General features: G+C 46.0%; 1 protein-coding gene across 3 annotated transcripts; it reads left to right on the top strand.

Moving 5' to 3' along the window:
• The first annotated feature begins 226 nt into the window (after positions 1–226).
• On the top strand, positions 227–19181 carry LOC106589352 (MMS19 nucleotide excision repair protein homolog). Of its 3 annotated transcripts, XM_014179198.3 has the most exons (31): positions 227–383; positions 1254–1302; positions 1412–1512; positions 1625–1710; positions 1856–1930; positions 2079–2148; positions 2309–2437; positions 3045–3106; positions 8521–8607; positions 10032–10106; positions 10211–10288; positions 10434–10572; positions 12359–12513; positions 12807–12876; positions 13281–13406; positions 13665–13746; positions 13863–13960; positions 14091–14252; positions 14356–14508; positions 14807–14900; positions 15025–15127; positions 15313–15384; positions 15628–15754; positions 15848–15954; positions 16261–16317; positions 16590–16776; positions 16909–16991; positions 17234–17398; positions 17883–17942; positions 18070–18170; positions 18369–19181. In XM_014179198.3, exons 1-31 carry the CDS (start codon positions 293–295, stop codon positions 18397–18399), a joined length of 3075 nt encoding a protein of 1024 aa, XP_014034673.1. In that variant the 5' UTR covers positions 227–292; the 3' UTR covers positions 18400–19181. The 3 variants fall into 3 exon arrangements, with proteins under 3 accessions (XP_014034673.1, XP_045565980.1, XP_014034674.1); XM_045710024.2 differs by lacking the exon at positions 1254–1302 and having other exon boundaries at positions 289–383; positions 1369–1512; XM_014179199.3 differs by lacking the exons at positions 227–383; positions 1254–1302; positions 1412–1512; ... (2 more) ...; positions 2079–2148; positions 2309–2437 and adding an exon at positions 2462–2756.
• Positions 19182–19212: the final 31 nt, after the last annotated feature.

The raw sequence follows: 19212 nt of genomic DNA on the forward strand, positions 1-19212 counted from the left end.
CATTTACTTGCTATATTTAGCAGATGCATGGGCAAATCATTCAATACAATATACGATTTCCAACATACAAAGTTGTATTTGGAATATGCACTTGGCCACTTCCACAACCAACAGATGATGTATTATTTGGTTAGTAAAATATCTAGCTACAGCTGTATTACCCTGCAAAAATGACAGCAGGCATGTATGTTGTTAAAAATCATACGACGTTATAACGTTTTTTTTGTGACCCATCAGGGTAACCGCAAAAACTTTCCACGCATGCTCACTTCAGTTTGAACCAAGGCTGTTCATGATGGCTGCGGATAGTGCCTTGCTATTGGGCTTGGTAGAAGAATTCGTTTTGGGACAACAGGACCGCAAGGCTGTAGACACCGCAACAGGTAGCTGCCAAAAGTATTCAAGCCACCTTTCTCTCTGATACGGCTTTTGAGATAAACAAAATAAATGAATGATACATAAATCGCGCGTGACTGATGTCTGGCAAAGATGCTAGCTAGCAGCAGGCTATCACAAGTCTTAGCTACATCCTGTGTTCAACCGCACGCTATAGAAATAACCGACAAAAAAGTTGGCCTGTTCAGTTTACCATATGTACCTGTAGCTTTGCACGTATACAACCTGGCAATCAATGTATCTTAATTCAAAGGAATGTATTGATCGCTGTTCATTGCCATAACATGAATGGTTTTAGCTAGCCAGCAGATCTGACCTGTTTGCTACAGCTGCACTAGGGTCGGACAGCATTCATGTGAATGTTAAGACAGCTGAGTCAGCGCAATATGGCTCTGAAAAGGTACCGTAATGAGAAATGCGTTGTATTCCGAATTGTCCCCTCTTTTACACCAAGCAGATTGTAGGACTGTTAAAAAACAAACAGTAGTTACATCTTCTCTGTGTACCTTTTGTGATAATGGGACAATTTGGAGTACAATGCATTTGTAATCCCTGGATTGAGGTACATTTTCCTGAGCAAAAGCTCACACAGGCTCCGTGGTATCTTAATTTACACAGGAGGAATTCTGTCCGACCCAAGTGCAGCTGTAAATCAGCAGGTCGGATTTGCTGGCTCGATCTGAAAACAGTCTTTCACAACACATTAGACTCTGGACCTACTTTCCTGTCTCCTAAAGTGTCTGCATGATGTATCCTACTGACCACTTGTCTTTTCCTCTTGTTAAATAAATGCATTTTCAAGTTTTAATGTCACATGCACAAGTACAGTGAAATTCCCTTAATTTTCTTTGCATTAGAACTCAAGGCTGGACAGTTTACTATACTGCAGTTGGTTGAAGCCTTGGGGTAATGTATACAATCATCATTATTGTCCCAGTTACTAACAATGTCATAAACTTCAATGTCATGCAGTTCTAGCCTCCACTAACAAGTTGACCATCCTGTCTCTGTGAAGTTTGCATCTGACCAGCTCCCAACCCCAGACCCGAGCCCGTGGTGTCCAGCTCCTCTCCAATGTCCTACAGGAGTGCCATGGAGACCTTACAGAGAGAGAAGGTAGTCAACACTATAGCACCTCTTTGGCATCATAACCCACCTTTGCCATTTGCTTAGTGTGTGCTATATGTCCTGTCAATTTATTATATTCTCCTTTTTGTTTTGTCCTAAGTGGAAGTCCTTATAGTGTTTTATGAGAACAGATTGAAGGACCACTATGTCATCACACCACATGTCATACAGGGGCTGAAAGCGCTGGTAAGTCTCAAGCTTAGTAACCTCTGTCATGTTAAATTTCACAAAGATATTAGAGAAATGTCAATATTATCCCGTCAAAAGTGAACTGAGAGGGAGAGGTGGTACCTTGCCTATCTCTGACCGACATCTTGAAATATCCTCTCAGACCAAATGCTCAGTGTTGCCGCCTGGGTCTGCAGTGTCCATTCTGAAATCACTATTCCAGGACATCCATGTGCAGGTAAACACACCCAACCTGCCCCGTCAAGTGTAAATTCTCCTAAATAATGAGCATACACTAGTTATTAAAGGGTTAATAAGCCCATATGTTTCTTATACTGCAACACCCTGACTCTGTTTATCTGGTTTCATTGTCTGTGTCACTACAGTCCCTGATGCTGGCGGAGCGGTCGTGTGTTTACAACATCCTCATCCAGCTTATGGAATCCAGAGAGTCAGGTAAGAGCCCAGGTAGTGTGGTAGCTATAATGGAGAAATCCGCGGGTCACGGAGATCCTTGTCGAGAGCGATACAGTTTTAAAATAATCTGCGCGATCTATTCCGCATGTTACATATTGGAAGGTTGTTACATTGATTGACTACTTTTCCCATCCCACAGAGCTTAAGGGCCTGGGTGCAGACTTTGTCTTTGGGTTTGTCCAGTCAGTGGATGGGGAGAGGGACCCACGCAACCTTCTCCTGGCCTTCCATATCGCTGGGAAGATTGTCCGTGAAGGCTATGATCTTGGTGAGAACACGCGTGCGCTCTCACGTTGTTGTGCAGCTGTTGTTGTTCCGAAACATTTTAAATGTGTTTGATGTACCTTTTTTTTTTTTAGTTGTACATGTTGTCGTCTTGTTCTTCATTGTTGCCGAGGTTTACTGGGCATTGAGTGAACTTGTAGCACGTCCAACCGGAAGCGTACCATCTCGGCAGCGCTGTGAATGACTTCATAAGATGATTGCACGTTTGTTTCTATTGCGTGACGACATTTTGGTGCGACCAAATCATGGGCTGGTCCCACCAACTGAAAATGTTAGTGGCGCCTGTGCCACCAGGAGGAAAAGTTAGTCTGTAGCCCTACACACACACACACACACACACACACACACACACACACACACACACACACACACACACACACACACACACACACTGCTAGTCTAAAAGAGAGGTTTAAGCACCCTTTTATGTAGACCAGTAGTTGGGTTGAGATTTAATACATGCATTATTATAATTTGTTTAACCTTTTATTGAACCTTTATCATGACCTTTAAGTATATTTTATCTTAACATGTATTATTCAATGATTCCTCAATTCTGAGAGTATGATCTTGTCTCTGTTTTATTTCAGGTAAATTCACAGAGGAGTTGTTTGAAGTGACATCCTGCTATTTCCCTATAGACTTCAGCCCTGTAAGTGTTAGTTTCCCTATAGACTTCAGCCCTGTAAGTGTTAGTTTCCCTATAGACTTCAGCCCTTGTAAGTGTTAGTTTCCCTATAGACTTCAGCCCTTGTAAGTGTTAGTTTCCCTATAGACTTCAGCCCTGTAAGTGTTAGTTTCCCTATAGACTTCAGCCCTTGTAAGTGTTAGTTTCCCTATAGACTTCAGCCCTTGTAAGTGTTAGTTTCCCTATAGACTTCAGCCCTTGTAAGTGTTAGTTTCCCTATAGACTTCAGCCCTTGTAAGTGTTAGTTTCCCTATAGACTTCAGCCCTTGTAAGTGTTAGTTTCCCTATAGACTTCAGCCCTTGTAAGTGTTAGTTTCCCTATAGACTTCAGCCCTTGTAAGTGTTAGTTTCCCTATAGACTTCAGCCCTTGTAAGTGTTAGTTTCCCTATAGACTTCAGCCCTTGTAAGTGTTAGTTTCCCTATAGACTTCAGCCCTTGTAAGTGTTAGTTTCCCTATAGACTTCAGCCCTTGTAAGTGTTAGTTTCCCTATAGACTTCAGCCCTTGTAAGTGTTAGTTTCCCTATAGACTTCAGCCCTGTAAGTGTTAGTTTCCCTATAGACTTCAGCCCTTGTAAGTGTTAGTTTCCCTATAGACTTCAGCCCTGTAAGTGTTAGTTTCCCTATAGACTTCAGCCCTGTAAGTGTTAGTTTCCCTATAGACTTCAGCCCTTGTAAGTGTTAGTTTCCCTATAGACTTCAGCCCTTGTAAGTGTTAGTTTCCCTATAGACTTCAGCCCTGTAAGTGTTAGTTTCCCTATAGACTTCAGCCCTTGTAAGTGTTAGTTTCCCTATAGACTTCAGCCCTGTAAGTGTTAGTTTCCCTATAGACTTCAGCCCTTGTAAGTGTTAGTTTCCCTATAGACTTCAGCCCTTGTAAGTGTTAGTTTCCCTATAGACTTCAGCCCTGTAAGTGTTAGTTTCCCTATAGACTTCAGCCCTGTAAGTGTTAGTTTCCCTATAGACTTCAGCCCTTGTAAGTGTTAGTTTCCCTATAGACTTCAGCCCTTGTAAGTGTTAGTTTCCCTATAGACTTCAGCCCTTGTAAGTGTTAGTTTCCCTATAGACTTCAGCCCTGTAAGTGTTAGTTTCCCTATAGACTTCAGCCCTTGTAAGTGTTAGTTTCCCTATAGACTTCAGCCCTTGTAAGTGTTAGTTTCCCTATAGACTTCAGCCCTTGTAAGTGTTAGTTTCCCTATAGACTTCAGCCCTTGTAAGTGTTAGTTTCCCTATAGACTTCAGCCCTGTAAATGTTAGTTTCCCTATAGACTTCAGCCCTTGTAAGTGTTAGTTTCCCTATAGACTTCAGCCCTTGTAAGTGTTAGTTTCCCTATAGACTTCAGCCCTTGTAAGTGTTAGTTTCCCTATAGACTTCAGCCCTTGTAAGTGTTAGTTTCCCTATAGACTTCAGCCCTTGTAAGTGTTAGTTTCCCTATAGACTTCAGCCCTTGTAAATGTTAGTTTCCCTATAGACTTCAGCCCTTGTAAATGTTAGTTTCCCTATAGACTTCAGCCCTTGTAAGTGTTAGTTTCCCTATAGACTTCAGCCCTTGTAAGTGTTAGTTTCCCTATAGACTTCAGCCCTTGTAAGTGTTAGTTTCCCTATAGACTTCAGCCCTTGTAAGTGTTAGTTTCCCTATAGACTTCAGCCCTTGTAAGTGTTAGTTTCCCTATAGACTTCAGCCTTGTAAGTGTTAGTTTCCCTATAGACTTCAGCCCTGTAAGTGTTAGTTTCCCTATAGACTTCAGCCCTTGTAAGTGTTAGTTTCCCTATAGACTTCAGCCCTTGTAAGTGTTAGTTTCCCTATAGACTTCAGCCCTTGTAAGTGTTAGTTTCCCTATAGACTTCAGCCCTTGTAAGTGTTAGTTTCCCTATAGACTTCAGCCCTTGTAAGTGTTAGTTTCCCTATAGACTTCAGCCCTTGTAAGTGTTAGTTTCCCTATAGACTTCAGCCCTTGTAAGTGTTAGTTTCCCTATAGACTTCAGCCCTTGTAAGTGTTAGTTTCCCTATAGACTTCAGCCCTTGTAAGTGTTAGTTTCCCTATAGACTTCAGCCCTTGTAAGTGTTAGTTTCCCTATAGACTTCAGCCCTTGTAAGTGTTAGTTTCCCTATAGACTTCAGCCCTTGTAAATGTTAGTTTCCCTATAGACTTCAGCCCTTGTAAGTGTTAGTTTCCCTATAGACTTCAGCCCTTGTAAGTGTTAGTTTCCCTATAGACTTCAGCCCTTGTAAGTGTTAGTTTCCCTATAGACTTCAGCCCTTGTAAGTGTTAGTTTCCCTATAGACTTCAGCCCTTGTAAGTGTTAGTTTCCCTATAGACTTCAGCCCTTGTAAGTGTTAGTTTCCCTATAGACTTCAGCCCTTGTAAGTGTTAGTTTCCCTATAGACTTCAGCCCTTGTAAATGTTAGTTTCCCTATAGACTTCAGCCCTTGTAAGTGTTAGTTTCCCTATAGACTTCAGCCCTTGTAAGTGTTAGTTTCCCTATAGACTTCAGCCCTTGTAAGTGTTAGTTTCCCTATAGACTTCAGCCCTTGTAAGTGTTAGTTTCCCTATAGACTTCAGCCCTTGTAAGTGTTAGTTTCCCTATAGACTTCAGCCCTTGTAAATGTTAGTTTCCCTATAGACTTCAGCCCTTGTAAGTGTTAGTTTCCCTATAGACTTCAGCCCTTGTAAGTGTTAGTTTCCCTATAGACTTCAGCCCTTGTAAATGTTAGTTTCCCTATAGACTTCAGCCCTTGTAAGTGTTAGTTTCCCTATAGACTTCAGCCCTTGTAAGTGTTAGTTTCCCTATAGACTTCAGCCCTTGTAAATGTTAGTTTCCCTATAGACTTCAGCCCTTGTAAGTGTTAGTTTCCCTATAGACTTCAGCCCTTGTAAGTGTTAGTTTCCCTATAGACTTCAGCCCTTGTAAGTGTTAGTTTCCCTATAGACTTCAGCCCTTGTAAGTGTTAGTTTCCCTATAGACTTCAGCCCTTGTAAGTGTTAGTTTCCCTATAGACTTCAGCCCTTGTAAGTGTTAGTTTCCCTATAGACTTCAGCCCTTGTAAGTGTTAGTTTCCCTATAGACTTCAGCCCTTGTAAGTGTTAGTTTCCCTATAGACTTCAGCCCTTGTAAGTGTTAGTTTCCCTATAGACTTCAGCCCTTGTAAATGTTAGTTTCCCTATAGACTTCAGCCCTTGTAAGTGTTAGTTTCCCTATAGACTTCAGCCCTTGTAAGTGTTAGTTTCCCTATAGACTTCAGCCCTTGTAAGTGTTAGTTTCCCTATAGACTTCAGCCCTTGTAAGTGTTAGTTTCCCTATAGACTTCAGCCCTTGTAAGTGTTAGTTTCCCTATAGACTTCAGCCCTTGTAAATGTTAGTTTCCCTATAGACTTCAGCCCTTGTAAATGTTAGTTTCCCTATAGACTTCAGCCCTGTAAGTGTTAGTTTGCCTATAGACTTCAGCCCTTGTAAGTGTTAGTTTCCCTATAGACTTCAGCCCTTGTAAGTGTTAGTTTCCCTATAGACTTCAGCCCTGTAAGTGTTAGTTTCCCTATAGACTTCAGCCTTGTAAGTGTTAGTTTCCCTATAGACTTCAGCCCTTGTAAATGTTAGTTTCCCTATAGACTTCAGCCCTTGTAAATGTTAGTTTCCCTATAGACTTCAGCCCTTGTAAGTGTTAGTTTCCCTATAGACTTCAGCCCTTGTAAATGTTAGTTTCCCTATAGACTTCAGCCCTTGTAAGTGTTAGTTTCCCTATAGACTTCAGCCCTTGTAAGTGTTAGTTTCCCTATAGACTTCAGCCCTTGTAAATGTTAGTTTCCCTATAGACTTCAGCCCTTGTAAATGTTAGTTTCCCTATAGACTTCAGCCCTTGTAAGTGTTAGTTTCCCTATAGACTTCAGCCCTTGTAAATGTTAGTTTCCCTATAGACTTCAGCCCTTGTAAATGTTAGTTTCCCTATAGACTTCAGCCCTTGTAAGTGTTAGTTTCCCTATAGACTTCAGCCCTGTAAGTGTTAGTTTCCCTATAGACTTCAGCCCTTGTAAGTGTTAGTTTCCCTATAGACTTCAGCCCTTGTAAATGTTAGTTTCCCTATAGACTTCAGCCCTTGTAAGTGTTAGTTTCCCTATAGACTTCAGCCCTTGTAAGTGTTAGTTTCCCTATAGACTTCAGCCCTTGTAAATGTTAGTTTCCCTATAGACTTCAGCCCTTGTAAGTGTTAGTTTCCCTATAGACTTCAGCCCTTGTAAATGTTAGTTTCCCTATAGACTTCAGCCCTTGTAAGTGTTAGTTTCCCTATAGACTTCAGCCCTTGTAAATGTTAGTTTCCCTATAGACTTCAGCCCTTGTAAGTGTTAGTTTCCCTATAGACTTCAGCCCTGTAAGTGTTAGTTTCCCTATAGACTTCAGCCCTTGTAAATGTTAGTTTCCCTATAGACTTCAGCCCTTGTAAGTGTTAGTTTCCCTATAGACTTCAGCCCTTGTAAATGTTAGTTTCCCTATAGACTTCAGCCCTTGTAAATGTTAGTTTCCCTATAGACTTCAGCCCTGTAAGTGTTAGTTTGCCTATAGACTTCAGCCTTGTAAGTGTTAGTTTGCCTATAGACTTCAGCCCTTGTAAGTGTTAGTTTCCCTATAGACTTCAGCCCTTGTAAGTGTTAGTTTCCCTATAGACTTCAGCCCTTGTAAGTGTTAGTTTGCCTATAGACTTCAGCCCTTGTAAGTGTTAGTTTCCCTATAGACTTCAGCCCTTGTAAGTGTTAGTTTCCCTATAGACTTCAGCCCTGTAAGTGTTAGTTTCCCTATAGACTTCAGCCCTTGTAAGTGTTAGTTTCCCTATAGACTTCAGCCCTGTAAGTGTTAGTTTCCCTATAGACTTCAGCCCTGTAAGTGTTAGTTTCCCTATAGACTTCAGCCCTGTAAATGTTAGTTTCCCTATAGACTTCAGCCCTGTAAGTGTTAGTTTGCAAAGCTGTTGTGGACTTACACCAGTCAGGAGACAACGTGGATGTGAGACTCTGTCCTGTGTGCTTTGATACCTGAGCCATGTGACACTGACAAGCATCTGGCAGAGGATTGTAGGAAATGGTTAACCCCGGAGTTAAAATACTGACAGACAGCTTGTGTACTGTTTTATGTGATTCATGTTGATGGACAATTGAGACCATTTAGAATTTACTAGAACAGTTTTAGATGAATGTTCATTTGATGAGCATTTCTAGCTGTAGGGAGGGCCGTTTGATGACTTGGACGTTTGTTCATCGAATGAAAACATTTTAAGAGTTCTCAAGTGTTTTTAAAATGGTTGACCCATAGAATGAGAATCATTCCATTTCAATGGGTTGACCGCCATCTAACTCCATGACTGCCTCTGTGTGTGTGACCCCGTCTAGCCCCCGAACGACCCCCATGGCATCACCCAGGAGGAGCTGGTCCTGGCCCTGAGGGCCGTGCTCACCGGAACACCACGCTTTGCAGAGGTGGGGGGGGGGGGACACACTACTGCACACTACACATACAGTAGGGGTAAACGAGAACAATACACAATGCGTCGTCTCCTTCCACATATCCACCATGTCTGGCAAACGAGACTACACCATGCATAGCCTTTTAGGACATCAGAGGTGGTCTTTGTGTATGGTTGCATGTTTGTCAGCGGTAACGTGGACAAGTGAAATGGTTAGGGTTTGTGGGTGCGTCTGTAATCACCTTTTCTTGTTCACCTGCACAGTTTACAGCAGGTATAAAAGGTGCAGCGAAGTGCTTACGTGCTAGCTCTCTCAACAGTACATCAATCAATAATAGCAATAAAAGGTTCAAGTAATAGAAGAGCTAGTATCCGTAGTAATAATGGGCTGTATTTACACTATCTATGATGAGTAGTGACTTGGCCATACAGTAGAATAAGCTATATAATAGAACAGCATTGTTCACTGTGTGTGTGTGTGTGAGTTCTGAGTGTGTGTGTGTTTATGGTTGTTTGTGTGTGTTTGTGTGTGAGGGTTGGATGGGTGTGTAATCAGAGCAAATACAAACTATTTGCACCTTAGAGACTAAGGTGCAGGTCTGCACAGGGAGACAGCTAGGGTTAGCTGTTCTGCAGTCTGACGGCCTGGCGGTAAAAGCTGTCTTTGAGCCTGTTGGTCCGAGACCCGATGCGCCGATACCACTTGCCGGATGGTAACGGAGTGAACAGTCCGTGGCTCTCAGGTGACTGGAGTACTTGACGACCTTTCGGGACCTTCCTCAGACACGTCCTGACCGGTGACGCAGCCAGTTAAGATGCTCTCCATTGTGCAGCTGTAGAACTTGGAAGAGGCACTGTGATTGGACCGTGTCAGGTCCTCTGTGATGTGCACGCCAGAGGAACTTGAAGCTTTTGCTCCTCCGCTGCATCCCCGTCGATGACAATAGGGGGCGTGCCCCCCCACCCCCGTTTCCTGTAGTCCACGATCAGCTCCTTGGTTTTACTGACGTTGACGGTGACGTTTCCTGGCACCGTTCTGCCAGGGCTCTAACCTCCTCCCTGGATGCTATCTCATCGCCGATCAGGCCCACCGCCGTTGTGTCGTTGACAAACTTAATGATTGTGTTGGAGTCGTTTGTGGCCACTCAGTCGTGGGTGTACAGGAGGGGGCTGAGCACGCACTCCTGGGGGGAACCCTCGTGTTGTGGGTCAGCGTGGCAGAGGTGTTGTTGCCTACCTTCACCACCTAGGGTCTGCCAATCAGGAAGTCCAGGATCCAGTTGCAGAAGGAGGTGTTCATCAATCAAATCAAATGTATTTATGAAGCCTTTTTACATCAGCAGCTGTCACAAAGTGCTTGTAGAGAAACCCCTACCCAGGGACCTTGAGCTTAGTGTCAATGCAGGTTCTGATTTGTGGATTGTCTCGCTTCAACAGTTCCTGCTGCCACTGATCATTGAGAAGCTGGACTCCGGTGTTCAGAGTGCCAAGGTGGACTCCCTGCAGACCCTGGTAAGACCTCGTCGGTAACCTCACCTCAGATCATCTTTACGGTTTACGTGTGCAGCAAACGGCATTCATGTCTTATTGGCCCTCGTTTTCTCCCCATGTTGCAGACTGCCTGTGCTTCTTTGTATGAACATAAAGAGCTAGCCCAATTCCTACCAGGCCTTTGGGCCTCGCTGCGCAGAGAGGTACGTTTCAATGCAGCTTGGGGGCCAGCGACATATCAGTACGGTTTGTAAAAGAGTCCTATACGGTGAGCTGTGGTAAGGCTACGTGAGGAATCTTTGATAGCAGATCATCTGAATGGAGAGTTTTGTTGACCTCCCTGTGCAGGTGTTTCAGACAGCTAGTGAGCGGGTGGAGTCCGCTGGCCTAGCCGCCGTCGGTACCCTGACAGCCTGTCTCTCCCGCTCCGTCCTCAACTCCGACTCTGAAGACTCCCTCAATGTCTTTCTGGAGCTGGTCCTCAAAGGTACCACCTCAAACTTTCTGGTTCTGGGCACAAGTGGTGTTTGTTTATTGTCTTTGTGTAGCGGTGTGTGGGGGCAGTATTCAGGAAATGTGTGAGAATGAGTCTGACTTGGCAATCACATTCTCCTCAGGGCTTACCACAGTAGTAGAAGCGTTAAATCAGAGAGTGAGAGACTGCGGGAGGGTATATACACTTTATATAATCCAGTACACAGTGTCCTGATATAAACTCAGCAAAAAAAGAACGTCCCTTTTTCAGGACCCTGTCTTTGAAAGATAATTCGTAAAAATCCAAATTACTTCACAGATCTTCATTGTAAAGGCTTTAAACACTGTTTCCCATGCTTGTTCAATGAACCATAAACAATTAATGAACATGGACCTGTGGAACGGTCGTTAAGACACTAACAGCTTACAGACGGTAGGCAATTAAGGTCACAGTTATGAAAACTCAGGACACTGAAGAGGCTTTTCTGCTGACACTGAAAAACTCCTAAATAAAGATGCCCAGGGTCCCTGCTCATCTGCGTGAACATGCCTTAGGCATGCTGCAAGGAGGCATGAGGACTGCAGATGTGGCCAGGGCAATAAATTACAATGTCCGTACTGTGAGACACCTAAGACAGCGCTACAGGGAGACGGGACAGACAGCAGATCATCCTCGCAGTGGCAGACCACGTGTAACAACACCTGCACAGGATCGGTACATCCGAACATCACACTTGCGGGACAGGTACAGGATGGCAACAACAACTGCCCGAGTTACACCAGGAACGCACAATCCCCTCCATCAGTGCTCAGACTGTCCGTAATAGGCTGAGAGAGGCTGGACTGAGGGTTTGTAGGCCTGTTGTAAGGCAGGTCCTCACCAGACATCACTGGCAACAACGTCGCCTATGGGCACAAACCCACCGTTGCTGGACCAGACAGGACTGGCAAAAAGTGCTCTTCACTGACGAGTCGCGGTTTTGTCTCACATGGGGTGATGGTCGGATTTGCGTTTATCGTCGAGGGAACGAGCTTTACACCGAGACCTGTACTCTGGAGCGAGATCGATTTGGAGGTGGAGGGTCCGTCATGGTCTGGGGTGGTGTGTCACAGCATCATCGGACTGAGCTTGTCATTGCAGGCAATCTCAATGCTGTGCGTTACAGGGAAGACCTCCTCCCTCATGTGGTACCCTTCCTGCAGGCTCATCCTGACATGACCCTCCAGCATGACAATGCCACCAGCCATACTGCTCGTTCTGTGTGTGATTTCCAGCAAGACAGGAATGTCAGTGTTCTGCCATGGCAAGCGAAGAGCCCGGATCTCAATCCCATTGAGCACGTCTGGGACCTGTTGGATCGGAGGGTGAGGGCTAGGGCCGTTCCCCCCAGAAATGTCTGGGAACTTGCAGGTGCCTTGGTGGAAGAGTGGGGTAACATCTCACAACAAGAACTGGCAAATCTGGTGCAGTCCATGAGGAGGAGATGCACTGCAGTACTTAATGCAGCTGGTGGCCACACCAGATACTGACTGTTACTTTTGATTTTGACCCCCCCCCCCCCCCTTTGTTCAGGGACACATTATTCAATTTCTGTAAGTCACATGTCTGTGGAACTTGTTCAGTTTACGTCTCAGTTGCTGAATCTTGTTATGTACATACCATGTGAAAATATTTGTAAGTTTGCTGAAAATAAACGCAGTTGACAGTGAGAGGACGTTTCTTTTTTGCTGAGTTTATATAGATCACACGCACACATACACCATCGCCAATGTGCCAACCCGACCCAATGTTTTTCTAGACTGTCAGCACCACTTGTGTGAGCCGGACCTGAAGCTGGTGTGGCCCAGTGCGAAGCTGCTGCAGGCCACCTCTACCGCCTCCTACAGGGCGAGCCACAGAGTTGCCGCCGCCGTCCTGCCGTCCCTCATAGAGCAATACAACAGCCGCACACAGGTGAGTCACACCATCCAGCTAGGACGTTCCATTATCGTCAATGTTGGTGTTTGTCTCACGTTCTTGACCGTTTGATTAGTTTGCCCATGGCAGCTTCATCACTGTGTGAATTGGTGGCTTCCTGAATAGTCACAAACGGTGTTATTGCGTTGTAAGTTATGGCCTTTTGTTTACCCGATATTACCACAGGACATGTAGACGACCTGTTATAAGTATCTTGGTTCTAACTTTCTTCCTATAGGTGCATGATGTTATCAGTGAAATCTTTCATATGTCTGTGTGCCCCTGTGTAGTGTGCTCAGCGGCGCACCCTACTGGAGGTGTTACAGGGCTTCGTCCATCCGGTGAAATCATCAGAAGAGGGTAAATGTAACGTCCCTTACTATCCCGCCCTTTGTGCCACGTCTCGTTCCTCCTTTCCTCTGCCATTATATGCCTCGGCTGCTAAACGTGTGACATACAGAGCTGGATTTCAGGGCCCCATTTGAAAGAGTATTTGAAGCGGAACACCGTTCGAGTTTGCCCAAGCGTTATGACACTTTTAATCACAAATCGCGCTTTAGGAATGACGGTCATGTCCAGTCGTTTGTACTGTGCAATAACTCCCACCTGAAATAATTCATCGCTCCTCTTTCCTTCCTGCTTTGTGTGGCACTGTGAATTGTTCCATTAACCTTTTCCCAATTTGTCACACTTGCCCTCTCACAACTCTCTCTCTCTTCCTCTCACTCTCTCTCTCTTTCTCTCTCTCTCTCTCCCTCCCCCAGATGAGAGTGTGCTGTTGGACTTCAGGCAGTCTCTGTGCAGTGTAGTGTTCTCTGCTCTGTCTGAGAGCAATGCTGACCTCCAGATCACATCTATGCGTGTGCTCACTGCTCTGGGCCAACAGACAGGTGACGCTCCTAACCTTTTCAACCCCTCTTCCAATGAACGTGTACCTGAACCCGCTCAACACATTCGAGACCTTTTGAGCTCACCCCCGCTGCTACACAGGTCTGAATCGGTCAGAATGGCGTTTTTGTCCACATGCCGTTCAGCTTGTGCCTGTTACTGTGGGATAGAGAATACATTTGATTGGCCGTTCGGTTCGTGCTACATCTCCCTTTACTACGCTGAGATCTATAGGTTGACATCTTCCATCTCTCTCCTAGGCCTGCTGTTAGAGTCAGATGTGGAGCTGGCCGTTGACCACCTCACCAGGCTCATCCTGGAGGAGGAAGATCCTAAAGTCAGGTTAGTACCTGTTTTCAGTTGCTCCGGGAGGGCAATCAGAAGTCTATGATGCCTAATCAATCAAATAACACAATGGCTTGGTCCTCCTCCTCTCTCGTCTCTCCCCGTCTGTCCAGCCTGGCTGTGGTTGAGTGTGCAGGGGCTCTGGCTCGCCTGCACCCTGCAGCCTTCATCTCTAAGATGGTTCCACGGCTGAAGGAGGAAATCTTCTCAGGTGGGTTAAGGTCAAAGGTCGAAACGAAATAATGTCAACGAAGGTCTTCCCCGTCATTACGTGCCTTCAGTTGCATCATTCTAACCAGAGGACGTTTACCGTATTGAATCCTTCCCTCTCCTGTTCCCAGAGCCCATGGCACAAGGTGACAGCGCCGCGCAGTCCCAGGAACATTCCCAGCAGGCAGTGCGTCAGCGCTGTGTGGCGGCGCTGGCTGCGGTGTCGTCCCGGCCCAGTTTGGTTCAGGAGAGCACACCTGTCCTGCTACAGGTCCTCACCTCTGCACACACTGGTATGTGTCACTGGCCCAGGCTCTTCTGACATCGTTTAGGTAGACCCTTCTAAATATCTATGTTAAGTAGATTCTGATAACGACGTAATCTCCCTCCCAACAGGCACTGGCGCGTTCTCACTGGAAGAGGTGATCTCTGTCTGCCACAGTCTGCAGAAGATAGCAGAGCAGGCCCAGGACACTGAAGAGACCGGTGGCGTCTTCCATGACGTCATTCCTCGCCTGCTCGGGCTGGCATTGCAGGCAGCTTTGCAGGGTGAGAATATCCTGACCAACACGTGCCGTCAGGCCTGCGCAACACGTTGTAATGTGAACCAGGAAGTACAACCTTTTTATTGAACCAGGAAGTCCATTGAGATAAGAAATCTATTTTTCAGAGGAAGGCTTGTACTGAGAATGTGTTGGTGTTTTAGCGAATATATGGATGCAAACCTATGCAAGCGAAATTCAAATGACAAATGTCCTCCACGTCATGATGTTGGACAGATAAAGGACTCTTTTTGTTGTTGTTGACTGACCTGGTTTTTCTGCTTCTGATCTGTGTGTATGTTAAGGTTCCTCAGACCATCGTAGCCCGATACTCGAGGAGACTGTCCTATCAGCCATGGTACCCATCATCAGCACCACTTGTGCCCGACTACAGTCCCAGTGAGTTCACATCACTGAGACAGCCAGCCACCCAGAAAAGACACACACACATATTATTGATAATGGCCCATTTATGTTATATGTAAATATTTTGGCTTGGTGCTAACCACTGCTCTGTCACCAGACTGGCTGGCCAAACAGCCTCGCGGGCCGTGTCCCTCTTCCTTGACGGTGATGTTTCCTTCCTGCCAGAGAACGCCTTCCCCTCCCAGATCCAGCTCCTCAAGGTCAGGTTTCAATGCTAAAGACAACCAGCCATCTCCTATTGAAAATGTTTTCTTCACTGATATACCTACAGAGGACACCCCGAGGACACCCCGCATTCTGGGAGTAAATAAAACATTGTATCGCTGAGTGGTATGCTGAATGTGTTTGAGTGACATTGTCCTTTGACTTTGTCCTCCGGACGCAGGCAGGTGACTCCCGGAGCCAGTCCCAGATGGTGTGCCTGCTCATGGGTTGTGTGTGCTGGCTGCCACGGACTGTAAGACCCCACACCCCCCCTCCTCCTATGCCTCTGCACCACATGACAAGACTTCAAAATGACATCTTTTTAAAAGTGTACTGTTAAATGTTCATACTAAGGATACCTGTTTTGTTGTGTTACCTTGGATGACTTGCGTGTTGCCTACTTGTTAAGATCTCTCTGACCGGTCATGTACATTTTTTTTTAAATGGCTCGATTTAGCCTGTGATCGTAGACTGACTGACCGTTTGCCCCGGACAGGTGGAGGTGCCCCAGATGGACAGGCTACTGTTGGAGCTGGAGGAGCTGAGCTGTACCTCTGACCATCCCCTCTCCTACACGTCAGCCGCCAAGTGCTACGCTGGGCTGGTCAACAAGAGTCCCGCAGGCGAGTCCTCCGGTCGTGGCCTTTGACTGAATGGGAATTGGTCAAGTGAATGTTGGTTGAGATGGTATATTAATTGTGTGTGTGCTTCTACAGGTGAAGCCCTGGACTCTCTGATAGACAGGATGTTAAAGAGGATCTCCACTGAGCTGGACTCTGCATCCTCCCCAGTCAGAACGCAGGCGTTCACTCTGCTGCTTTGGGTTAGACCCCGTTTACATTACTACTAATACGGCAGAATTCTGCATTAAGAACAATGACGGTCTACCCTCCCCTAACCCGGACGCCGCCCTACGGCAGTTTGTATCCATTACTTTCCCTATTCCCCTTAGCCCATTCTTAGCCTACTGAACTGCCCCCAATAATACAACCCCTGCGTCTCTAGACTAGGGAACACTGATACTACTACGACCTCTCCTTCAGGGCGAATGGTGACTTGCCTGTTGTACATTGTTGTGTTGTCCCATCCATCCATTTATACAGTTGTGAATGGCTTTTCTTGTCTTTAGGTGTCCAAAGCTCTCCTTCTCCGCTACCACCCTCTGTCCACAGCCCTGACTGACAAGGTAAAAGGACAGGAGTCCTCTTTGTCTTCCCACACAAACGCAGTCTGTTAACTGTTCTGCGTCTTCTCCCCAGGGGAAAACCTGGCCTAATGTATCAATGAAATCTAGTCGTAATTGTATCGATCCATGAACAGTAAACACAAAGTTTTGTTTGATTCCTTTTTGTATTGAGTTCACCTCAGTTTAGCAGTGGAGGTTAAGGGATGAGGCAAGGCTAGAGAAATGGCCCTACCTCACACACACCGCAGTAATCCTGTGTGTGTCTGTCTAAGCTCTTCTCCCTGCTCAGTGACCCAGAGCTGGGTTCGTTAGCGGCCAATGGATTCTCTCTCCTGATGAGCGACTCGCAGGACGTCCTGAACCGCGGTAGCCACGCCGACGTGCGCATCATGTACCGCCAGCGCTTCTTCACGGAGAACTCTGCCAAACTGGTCGAGGGCTTCAACGCTGCAGTCCAAGGTACTGTGAGCAGACGTTCACGATGCACTACAGACGCAGGACATGTGTTGTGATGAAAATGGTAAAGCAGTTTTTGAGAGTCCTGTATATTTGACAGATTCTTAACTTTCCCTTCCTTCTCTCCCCCTGCAGAGAAGAAGTCTGGCTACCTGAAGGCACTGTCTCACATTGTAAACAACCTACCCAGACAGGTCCAGCTTACTGAGCTACCAGCGGTAAGTAGACAGGACAGGACAGAGACAAGTGCCAGACAGGGGAGCAAAAACAGGAATATGTATTTCCTCCATGGAATATTGTGTTTGTCTTGAAATGTAAAACACATTTGAGAGTTCCATCCCATGTGAAATGTGTATTTTGTACATCTGTGAGGAATTTCTCACTATGGCACTGTTTTTCATATGGGTATCGTGTGACGACTTCCCCTTTTTTTTCTCTACTCTCCTCTGTGTTTGGGCAGCTCTTGCCCCTCCTGCTGGAGGCCCTGTCGTGTCCGGACCAGGGGGTGCAGGTTTCTACCCTGTCCTGCTTGCAACCTGTCCTCCTGGACCCCCCTTCAACCCTCATCACCCAGCTGGAGGTGCTGGTGGGCCGCACACTGGCGCTCACCACCAGCCCTACCATGGTATGTATCGTGTTATAAACAGCCACCACACAAGGAAGTGAAATGGCTAGAGGGGAGTCTTAAAAACGTAAGTGTCGGGCAGAGGATGTGTGGTCGCTCCGTGACAGAGTTTGGGCCTCTTGCCACACAGACCTCGTGTATCTTATTATTCGTAATATGCCAGACTGATGATTCAGCTTCCGTTGTTAGTAACAACGGAGTCGGCGGTAGACCTCTCAGCCGTGTCCCCGCGATCTGCCTGCAAATTAAATTCTGCTCGACTGTACCGGCGCAGCCTTCAACTTGAACTGCAATTAATGGCATGAGCCCCAGAGTGCAACTCAGCGTTTTTGATATCTGGACTGTTCAGTATTTTAGCTAAGTAACCTTGAGAGCCATAGTCCCCAATCCCCATACAGTACATAATGCCACAACACCATCGTCATTCATAAAGGTTCTTTTTTTAAAGTCTGTGTCTGAGGTCTGTCTCACCTCGTCTTCACAGAAAGTGCGGATAGCCTCACTGCGCTGTATCCATGCCCTCTCCCGCTTTCCAGAACATGAGGTAAGACTCTGGTCTGCACATGCCCATCAGTCAGCAGACAGAGGTTCTTTTAATATGTGATCGCTATTGGCCATATCAACTGATTCGTTATGAACTCTGGCCATTAACAAACCCTTCCCCCTGGCAGATCATGCCCTTCCGTGCGAGGGTGCTGCGTGCCCTGGCTGCCCCCCTGGACGACCATAAGAGGGTGGTGAGGAGCGAGGCAGCGGTGGCCCGGAATGAATGGTGAGTCCTACTGGGGAACATGGTTGGGGAGGCTCCCCTGAACGTCTTCAAACATTCTCATAAATACAAGGGATAGGGTCAGTCGTGCCAATCTGTTGATGGAACGTTGGTGATTCCTGTTCATCTAACAAAGGCAGAATGGCAATATGACAGGAAAACCTAATGAGAAAATTACAATGTGTCTCTCCTCATGTGAAGGTTCCTTCTGGGGAGTCCAGGAGGCAGGTGAATTTGGTCCCCCATCCCTGACTGGGTGTGGGAGGGGACAGATGGCACGGCTTGCTCCTGAGGAAGTGGCCCTGGATCCAGGCTTGGGGCTCTAGCGCTGCCCTTGGAGTCTGGGACATCTCACCACCACCCACAGCACTTCATCTTGTACATGAGATTAAACACGGGTGGAGGGTAGCCTAGCCGTTAAGAGCGTTGGGCCAGTAACCGACAGGTCGCTGGTTGAAATCGACTAGGTGAAGAAGAAGAAAAAAATCTGTCAGTGTGCCCTTGGGCAAGGCACTTAACCCTAATTGCTCCAGTAAGTCGCTCTGGATAAGAGCGTCTGCTAAATGACACAAATATACACTTTTTTTTGTACTGCTTCTACCATCAAACGTGAGAGGAGTTAGACTGACCACTGCATGGTGGCATGGACCTACGGGTGACAGCCTACTGCCCCTTCATGGAAAGACAGAGCTGCACTGAAACAAGCTTGGCACAGAGAGAAGAAAAAACAATTTCTATTGGGGAGAGGGGTGTTAATGAATGTGTGAAAGAGGACCTATTAACCATATATCTAACCATATTAAGGACAATGTGTTTAACAAGGCTCAAAGATCCCATTTTGAAGCGTGAACCTTGTATTCGGCACTGGAAGAATGATTAATGCAGCTGGCATGTGGTTGGCTACACATTTCACTAGGCCAACTTACTTTGAACCTCAAAATTATGCCGAAGATGTGGACAATATTTAAAATGTCTAACTTAAGCTGTCAATAAAACATTTTTTTTTGTTGTAAATGTATGAGTGCTTTAAAATCAACAAAATATC

Source organism: Salmo salar, chromosome 28, assembly GCF_965601325.2.
Source record: "Salmo salar chromosome 28, fSalSal1, whole genome shotgun sequence".
In the NCBI taxonomy this organism is placed as follows: Eukaryota; Metazoa; Chordata; class Actinopteri; order Salmoniformes; family Salmonidae; genus Salmo; species Salmo salar.

What these genes read in the sequence shown, in the direction of transcription:
- LOC106589352 (XM_014179198.3), top strand. Translation starts at nt 293, where the DNA reads ATGATGGCTGCGGATAGTGCCTTGCTATTGGGCTTGGTAGAAGAATTC. An exon ending in TGTGCCCGACTACAGTCCCA is followed by an intron (nt 14,901 to 15,024) that starts GTGAGTTCACAT and finishes CTCTGTCACCAG; the next exon opens with ACTGGCTGGCCAAACAGCCT. An exon ending in CTTCAACGCTGCAGTCCAAG is followed by an intron (nt 16,777 to 16,908) that starts GTACTGTGAGCA and finishes CTCCCCCTGCAG; the next exon opens with AGAAGAAGTCTGGCTACCTG.